Source organism: Danio aesculapii, chromosome 25 (assembly GCF_903798145.1).
Source record: "Danio aesculapii chromosome 25, fDanAes4.1, whole genome shotgun sequence".
NCBI classification, from domain to species: Eukaryota; Metazoa; Chordata; class Actinopteri; order Cypriniformes; family Danionidae; genus Danio; species Danio aesculapii.
The window spans coordinates 36987365-36997114 of record NC_079459.1 but is presented as its reverse complement, the minus strand read 5'-3'; the positions used below and the strand labels follow the sequence as shown (position 1 = coordinate 36997114).

Sequence of the window (9750 nt, the reverse complement as noted above, 5' to 3'; positions counted from 1 at the left end):
CTCTCTCACACACTGTAAACGCACACATACACACTCTCTCACATATACACAAACAAACACACACCCAGTTACACACATTCAAACAAACACACGCACACACACACGCACACACACACACACACACACGCACAGCAGAGGTTTAAAGCAGTCAGAAGGAGAACAAGTACCAGACAGCTGTGTGTCAGATGCTGAACACACACACACACACACACACTCATTTATTCTCTACACACTGCCGTAATGAACACTGCGCTCGCTTCACGTTTGAGTCCAGATCATAATCTTCACAGAAACAACCAGTCCTGTGTGTGTGTGTGTGTGTGTGCGTGTGTGTGCGCGTGCGTGTGTGTGTGTGTGTGTGTGTGTATGAGGAATAAATATTATATAAGGTAACTTTCAATGGGTGTCACGGTGGTGCAGTGGGTAGCACAATTGCCTCACAGCAAGAAGGTCACAGGTTCGAGTCCCGGCTGGGTCAGTGTGTGTTTCTGTGTGGAGTTTGCATGTTCTCCCCGTGTTGGTGTGGGTTTCCTCCGGGTGCTCCGGTTTCCCCCACAGTCCAAACACATGCGCTATAGGGGAACTGATCAACTAAATTGGCTGTAGTGTGTGAGTGTGTGTGTGTGTGTGTGTGAATGGGTGTTTCCCAGTTATGGGTTACATCCACTGCATAAAACATATTCTGGATAAGTTGGTGGTTCATTCCACTGTGGCGACCCCTAATTAATAAAGGGAATAAACCAAATATAAAACGAATGAATGAAAGTTTCCATGTCTTTATTTACCAAACAAGTGGTTCCAGTGGGATTTGCATTGTAAACCTGAAATAACACATACATATATATATAAATATAGTTTTTTATTTTTTATTTAATGTGTTATATATGATTATAAATATATAATAAGTATAATTTAATTATTATCCTCTCAAAATCACTCCAAGTAAATCCACAGATTTACAAAATACGGAATAACCAGTACCGATAACCCACTCGCCCAATTCACCCCAGTCATTTCTCTCATCTACAGGAGCCAGCGCTGCAGTTTAGACATTATATTCAGCAGTCACCGCTGACACAGGATTAAATCCACTGCAGCGGCGCTCTTTCAGCTCTACAGCTGGATTAAACTCACTAGTTGAGTTCACTGGAGGAGGAAAAACTCCACTAAACCAAAAGCCTGACCTTCACAGAGGACTAATCCTGCGCTCATCTCGGGGATCACCGTAACCAGCAGTTTCCTGCTAGTAAAACACGCTCAGGACTTTGCTGGATTTGTAATTACAAGCTAGAAATGCTTCACATTCCCATAAAACTGCCACAGAGGAGGAAACTATTCCCAGCGCAGATCTACATTTAGTTTAGTTCGCTAGTCCAGTAATTAAAACCCAATTCAACCACAGACTAATATTCCCCCGCAGAACTAGTCCTGCAGTCAATTACTAGATTTGTTTATCCTTGAGGCTGCTGAACGCTTGATTCTGATTGGCTGATGATCATTGTGTGTTGGGTTCCGCATTACTTTGCTCAAATGAAATACGTAACACAAAAAGAAGTGTTAGTTACTTTAACTAATTAACATTTTTAGCATTTAAAAAAAGTAACGCAGCGCTTCAGTTTCCTTAAATGAAAAAGTAACAAAAAAGTAAAGCGTTATGTTACTTTTTTTAACGCTAAAAATGTTACTTAGTTAAAAAGTAACTAACACTTCTAGCTACATTTAAAAGAACTAACGCAACATTGTAACACAGGAAAACCTTCTAGCTACTTTTTAAAAGTAATGTAATGCATTACTTTCTTTAAATAAAGTAATCCAAAAGTAACTTAACATTAATTAATTTAAGGAAAGTAATGTTGTTTCTTCTTTTAAAAATTAGCTAAAAGGGTTACAATTAAGTTTCTTTAAAAGTAACACTTTTACCTACTTTTCAAAAGAAGAAACACAACATTGTAACAACACTTTTAAAACCAATGCAAAAGTAACACATTACTTGAAAATGAAAAAGTAACGCAAAATTAGCGCATTACTTTCCTCAAATAAAAAAGAAACAAAAAGAAATGTAACAGATTCCTTTTGTGTTACTTTTTCATTTAAGTTAGGTAAAGCGTTACGTTACTTATTTTAAAAAAGTAGCTAAAATTGTTACTTAGTTTCTTTAAAAGTAACCAACACTTCTAGCTACTTTATAAAAGTAATGCAACATTGTAGTATAACACTTTTAAAAGCAACGCAAAAGTAACTTGTTACTTGAAAAGTGAAAAAGTAAAACAAAAGTAATGCTTTTAAAAAGTAACACAAAAGTAATGGTTTTAAAAAGTAACACAAAAGTAGCGTAATGCAAAAGTAACTTAACACATTACTTTTTGTTACTTTTTAATTAAAGGAAAGTAATGTGTTACATTACTTTTGCGTTACGTAACTTCTTTAAAAAGTAGCTAAAAGGGTTACCTAGTAAACATTTGAGCTACTTTCTAAAAGTAATGCAATATTGTAACATAACACTTCTCAAAAAGCAATGCAAAAGCAACACGTTAGTTGAAATATGAAAATGCAAAAGTAACGCATCACTTTCCTTAAATTAAACTCAAAAGTAACATAACACTACTTTCCCAAAACACAACACATTTTAAAATTAAATGAATAAAGTAACGCTACATTATCAGATATGCATTACTTTCCTTAAACAAATATAGTAATCCAAAAGTAACATAACATATTTCGTTACTTTTTATTTAAGGAAAGCAAAGCATTACGCTACTTTTCTGTTATGTTACTTCTTTTAAAAAGAAAATCATTACAATTGTCACTCAGTTTCTTTAAAACACTTCTAGCTACTTTTTAAACAGAGTAACACAACATTGTAACATACAGTTACACTTGTAATAGTAACCCAGCACTCACCAGTCCAGTGCAGAGGCTGAAGACAGCATGATGCTCCCTGCGGGCATTTACGTGTCCTCTAAAGAAGCAATGGCGCAGATCTGCATTATCTCCACGATTCTCCTGCTCTCCCAGATGGACAACACTGTAGGACGGAGCCATAAACCCAGAGTCTGCTGTGAGGTTGAGGTAAAAGGCCTGACCGAAGGCTTCAATGCGGTAATGAGCTCTGGAGGCGGAGGGATCTGCCTCTGCGCTGCGCCTCCTCCGCCGGTAATGCAGCCGCTGCGGAAACGAGTCCCCGAAATCATTCAAGCGCACCGGAGTGATGATCTCATACGCCGACAGCTGCCGGATGAAGCTCTCTGAAGAACAAACACAACACAAAAGTTACACATTACTTAACAAATTTAAAAAGTAACACAACATATTATTTCATTAAGTGAAAAAGTAACGCAACATTGTAACACGACACTTTTAAAAGCGATGTAAAAGTTACACAATACTTGAAAAACTAAAAGTAACACAAAAGTAACACAACATTATTTTCTTAAGTGAAAATGTAACACAACATTGTAACACGACACTTTTAAAAGCAATGTAAAAGTTACACAATACTTGAAAATGTAAAAAATGAAAAAGTAGCACAACAAATTAATTTCTTGAGTGAAAATGTATCGCAACATTGTAACAATATTTTTAAAAGTAACGCAAAAGTAACACATTATGTGGAAAATGAAAAAGTAACGCAACATATTATTTCCTTAAGTGAAAAAGTAACGCAACATATTATTTCCTTAAGTGAAAAAGTAACGCAACATATTATTTCCTTAAGTGAAAAAGTAACGCAACATATTATTTCCTTAAGTGAAAAAGTAACGCAACATATTGTTTCCTTAAGTTAAAAAGTAACGCAACATATTGTTTCCTTAAGTTAAAAAGTAACGCAACATATTATTTCCTTAAGTGAAAAAGTAACGCAACATATTATTTCCTTAAGTGAAAAAGTAACGCAACATATTGTTTCCTTAAGTGAAAAAGTAACGCAACATATTATTTCCTTAAGTGAAAAAGTAACGCAACATATTATTTCCTTAAGTGAAAAAGTAACGCAACATATTGTTTCCTTAAGTTAAAAAGTAACGCAACATATTGTTTCCTTAAGTTAAAAAGTAGCGAAACATTGTAACACAACACTTTTAAAAGCAATGTAAAAGTTACACAATACTTGAAAAGTGAAAAAAAGTAGCACAACATATTATTTTCTTGAGTGAAAATGTAACACAACATTGTAACAATATTTTTAAAAGTAACGCAAAAGTAACACATTATGTGGAAAATGAAAAAGTAACGCAACATATTATTTCCTTAAGTGAAAAAGTAACGCAACATATTATTTCCTTAAGTGAAAAAGTAACGCAACATATTATTTCCTTAAGTGAAAAAGTAACGCAACATATTATTTCCTTAAGTGAAAAAGTAACGCAACATATTATTTCCTTAAGTGAAAAAGTAACGCAACATATTATTTCCTTAAGTGAAAAAGTAACGCAACATATTATTTCCTTAAGTGAAAAAGTAACGCAACATATTGTTTCCTTAAGTTAAAAAGTAACGCAACATATTGTTTCCTTAAGTTAAAAAGTAACGCAACATATTATTTCCTTAAGTGAAAAAGTAACGCAACATATTATTTCCTTAAGTGAAAAAGTAACGCAACATATTGTTTCCTTAAGTGAAAAAGTAACGCAACATATTATTTCCTTAAGTGAAAAAGTAACGCAACATATTATTTCCTTAAGTGAAAAAGTAACGCAACATATTGTTTCCTTAAGTTAAAAAGTAACGCAACATATTGTTTCCTTAAGTTAAAAAGTAGCGAAACATTGTAACACAACACTTTTAAAAGCAATGTAAAAGTTACACAATACTTGAAAAGTGAAAAAAAAGTAGCACAACATATTATTTTCTTGAGTGAAAATGTAACACAACATTGTAACAATATTTTTAAAAGTAACGCAAAAGTAACACATCATGTGAAAAATTAAAAAGTAACGCAACATTGTAACACAACACTTTTTAAAGCAATGCAAAAAGTAACACAATACTTGAAAAGTGAAAAAAAAAAAGTAGCACAACGAATAATTTTCTTAAGTGAAAATGTAACACAACATTGTAACCAGGGTCCGACTGGCCAAAGGGAGCTGCGGGACATTTCCTGTTGGCCTGGTGGTCAATCTGGCCTGCCACCGTGAGTCTGGCCTGCCCCCTCCCTGCCGCGTAACTTTGGCCTGGTGGAAAAGGCTTTCCCAGTCCGCCCCTGATTGTAACAACACTTTTAAAAGCAATGTAAAAGTAACACAATACTTGAAAAGTGAAAAAAAAAGTAGCACAATGAATTATTTTCAAAGTGAAAATGTAACACAACATTGTTACAACACTTTTAAAAGCAATGCAAAAGTAACACGATACACAAAAAAATAAAAAGTAGCACAACATATTATTTCCTTAAGTGAAAAAGTAAGGCAACATTGTAACACGACACTTTTAAAAGCAATGCAAGAAACACAACACTTGATAAGTGAAAAAAGTGACACAAAAGTAACGCAAAATATTATTTCCTTAAGTATAAATGTAATGTAAAAGTCATGTAACACAAAAGTAAAGGCATTCTTCAAATGAAAAAGTAATCCAATATTGCACCATTTTCCTTAAAACTGTAAACTCAAAAGTAACGCATTACGAAAAACAAATTGATGGAGAAGTACCAAACTTGATGATCTTATATGCCAACAGCTGCTGGATGAAGCTCTCTGAAGCACAAGTCTCATTTAAAGGGGTAGTTCACACAAAAAATGACATTTCTACATTTACATCGGGTTTTTTTTCTGAAGTTTCTTTTTTTTATTCTGAATGAAGCTGAAAAACAGTAACCATTGACTTCCATAGTAGGAAAAACAAATGCTACTGAAGTCAATGGTTACAGGTTTTCAGCTTTCCTCATAATATCTTATTTTCGGCACAAAAAGAAGGGATAGTTCACCCAACAATTAAACTTCAGTCATTATTTACTAACCCTTTACTTTATTCTGAGCTTCTTTATTCTCTTGATCACTAAAAATATTTTGAAGAACGTTGTCAACCTGTAACCATTGAGTTTCATAGTAGGAAAAACAAATGCTATTGAAGTCAATGGTTACAGTTTTTCAGCTTTCTTCATATATCTTTTTTCAGCACAAATAAATGGGATAGTTCACTCCAAAATGTAAATTATGCCATTATTTACTCTCCTTTCACTTGTTCAGAACCAGTTCGAGTTGCTTTAGTCTTAAGAAGATATTTTGAAGAAAGTTGAAAACCGGTAACCATCGACTTGTATTTGTTTTTCCAACTATGGAAGTCAATGGTTACCGGTTTTCAGCTTTCTTCAAAATATCTTGATTAGTGTTCAACAGAATAAACTCATAAAGGTTGAAAATCATTTGAGGGAGAGTAAATAATGTGTAAATGTTCATTTTTGGGTGAACTGGCCCTTTAAATTTAAGCCATAGAAAACATTTTCAGCACTTCAAAGCAACTTAAAGGTGTAGTTCACTCAGAAATGTAAATTCTGTCATTATTTACTCTCCTTTCACCTGTTTAAGACCTGTTTGAGTTTCTTTAGTAACACTTAAGTTCAACTCAAGCTATTAACAAACCCTTAACTAACAGCTTAATAAACTGGAAATGCTTATTATTAGTTAGTAAGGTTGGGTTTAGACTTTGGGTAGGATTAGGGATGTAGAATAAGACCATACTTTATAACTAATAATAACAGTTAATATCTTAATAAAATGCAGGTAATACACCATAGTACAATTTAAACACAAACACAGAGATTTTAATGAAAGCTGAAAACCTGTAACCATTGACTTCCATTGTAGGAAAAGCAAATACTATTGAAGTCAATGGTTACTCGTTTTCAGCTTTCTTCAAAATATCTTCTTTAGGGTTCAACAGAAGAAAGAAAGAAAGAAAGGTTTGAAACAGGTAAAGAGAGAGTAAATGCTGAGAGAATTGTTCATTTTTGCGTGAACTATCCCTCTAACCTGAGCTCACCCTCTGCTATATATAGAGCGTGATTCACCAGGTCTGGTGTGCTGTTTTGAAATCAAGTTCACACAGGTGTGCGCAGAATCACACCAACCACATTTGTGCATCTTTCCCAAAAATCTGATGTGTTCACAAGCGTACTATAGTAAAGTACTGTATATATTATAGTGTTTACAACAGTTTGTTAATGAATGTGCCAGCATTGTATAGTATTAACTATGATAAGCTAAAAACAGATTTTGTAGTACACTTTAGCTTTTACTACAGTAAAATGTGGTTGATTGCAGTATAACATAGCCCATAGTTGTAGAAAACTACAGCACTGGGTCATTTGTTTATATTACTGACGTCATTGTGTTACCATAGTAACTGTAGAATCACCATGACAGATCAATTACTATAGTTGTTGTGTTACCATAGCAACTGTAGAATCACCACAGCAGATTAATTACTAAAGTTGTTGTTGCCATAGCAACTGTAGAATCACCATAGCAGGTCAATTACTAAAGCTGTTGTTACCTAGCAACTGTAGAATCACCACAGCAGATCAATTACTAAAGTTGTTACCATAGCAACTGTACAATTAGCACAGCAGATCAATTACTATCGTTGTTACCATAGCAACTGTAGAATCACCACAGCAGATCAATCACTATAGTTGTTGTGTTACCATAGCAACTGTGGAATCACCACAGCAGATTAATTACTGAAGTTGTTACCATAGCAACTGTAGAATTACCGCAGCAGATCAATTACTATAATTGTTCCCATAGCAACTGTATAATCACCACAGCAGATCAATCACTATAGTTGTTGTGTTACCATGGCAACTGTAGAATCACCACAGCAGATTAATTACTGTAGTTGTGTTACCATAGCAACTGTAGAATTACCACAGCAGATCATTTACTATAGTTGTTACCATAGCAACTGTATTATCACCACAACAGATCAATTACTGTAGTTGTGTTACCATAGCAACTGTAGAATCACCACAGCAGATCAATTATTGTAGTTGTGTTACCATAGCAACTGTAGAATCACCACAGCAGATTAATTACTGTAGTTGTTGTGTTACCATAGCAACTGTAGAATCACCATATCAGATTAATTTAAGTACTTCAGTACTTAAATATATGACATTCAAGTTCATGCTTGGACTTAACATATATAAAATATATTAAATATACTACATACATACTGTTCATATATATATTTATATATACACACACACTGTTCAGTTTTACATATATGCATTTGTATATGGCCATATATCAGATGATTACAATAGTATGCTTCAAAAACACCATGTAATGTCTGCAATAAATAGTCTATTTTCATACTTCATACCTATTGCAATAAAAACACTCAAAAGCATTTGTTTCAATGACTCGAAATGCAAAGCGCAGTGCATTTACAGAAATGTCATTCAAACATGCATCATACATGCACTTGTGCATCATTCTAAAGTTATGCTATTGAGTTCACAGCATGCGTTTTCTCTTGAAAGTCACTGTAACTCATGAAAGCGCCACCGATCGGCTCGCTTGTGGTTTTATGGATGTTTTACCTTGTTTGTGGTGGAGTTTGTAGGTGTGTGCGCTGCGTAAAAGCGCGGAGATGTGCCACACGAGTCCCAGCAGCCGGAGCGCAGGAGCCCGCATGATTCCCCGGCGCGCGCCTGTGTGTGTGTGTGTGTGCGTGTGTTTCTCCGCCGCCGGTTCTGCTCGGTGCTCGATCTGGATAGTTCCCCGGGGCTGGAGTGTGTGTGTGTGTGCCGGTAAACTCTTCAGCTGCAGCGGCTCCGATCCGCCGACATGCCGCTAAAACTCCCGCAGCCGCTCCGAGGATCGCGGCTCTCTGAGACCAAGGATTTTTTCGGCTCTCCGTAAGACACCCCCCTAAACACACACACACACTGAGGCTCTTGTCACGCCCCCCAGACTCCACACTCGACCACTGAATCACATCAAATCACATCAGAGCTCATTTCACTGCAGCCCTGACGAACTGAGCTACAGTCAGACTTCACTACATTTTTCCTTGTTCAAACTACTTATTTAAAATGAGCTAAAACAACACAATTCTTGAGAATTCATTGGGACAACTTAATTTTTTTATGTTTTTTTCCAAATAAATTTAAGTGTTAAGTTAACTTAATCGATTTGTGTTGGGACAGCATGAATGAATTGTGTGGAACCCTGCATTTCTACAGTGCTTCATGAATCCAGATCAGCGTAAAAACATGCACTTTTACATGCACTGTTTACTGCATGCATTTCTGCTTTATTGTCATTGAAACATTAGATACAGTTAAAAGGTGAAGAAAAAAAACATTTACATATACTTTTTACATGTATGTTTTCTATTTACATACAGCAAAAATATTTACATATATTTTTTCTCCTTTTTTATGATTTACATATAGTAAAAACAGCTAAAATATTTACATATAATCTTTTTATTATTTGTCACTTTATGATTATTATTACATTTTTCATTATTTTTACGAAATTACACATAAAAGATATTTACATTTTTAAAATATTGAATATATTTTATTTTTACTATTTACATATAGCTAAATATTTACATTTACTTTTTAATTTTTTTATTTTTACACAGCAAATTTTTTTTAATAAAATTAAAAATACATTTTTATTTTATTTTATATATTTTAATTATTTTTACTATTTATATAGAGCAAAATTAGCAAAAATATTTACTTTTTAAAATGTATTTTTAGCATTTCTTTATTATTTTTTATATTCACATACT

The 9750-nt window shown here is 34.1% G+C and overlaps 1 protein-coding gene across 1 annotated transcript in view; it reads right to left on the bottom strand.

Moving 5' to 3' along the window:
* The window catches only part of LOC130219446 (A disintegrin and metalloproteinase with thrombospondin motifs 20), a 118614-nt gene extending 109867 nt beyond the window's left edge, over positions 1-8747 (bottom strand). The window contains exons 1-2 of the mRNA XM_056451855.1: positions 8543-8747; positions 2902-3245 (exon numbers count right to left, since the gene is read on the bottom strand). Coding sequence (XP_056307830.1) covers positions 2902-3245; positions 8543-8636 — 438 coding nt within the window. The 5' untranslated portion in view covers positions 8637-8747. The remainder of the gene's footprint in view (positions 1-2901; positions 3246-8542) is intronic.
* Between the last annotated feature and the right edge of the window lie 1003 nt (positions 8748-9750).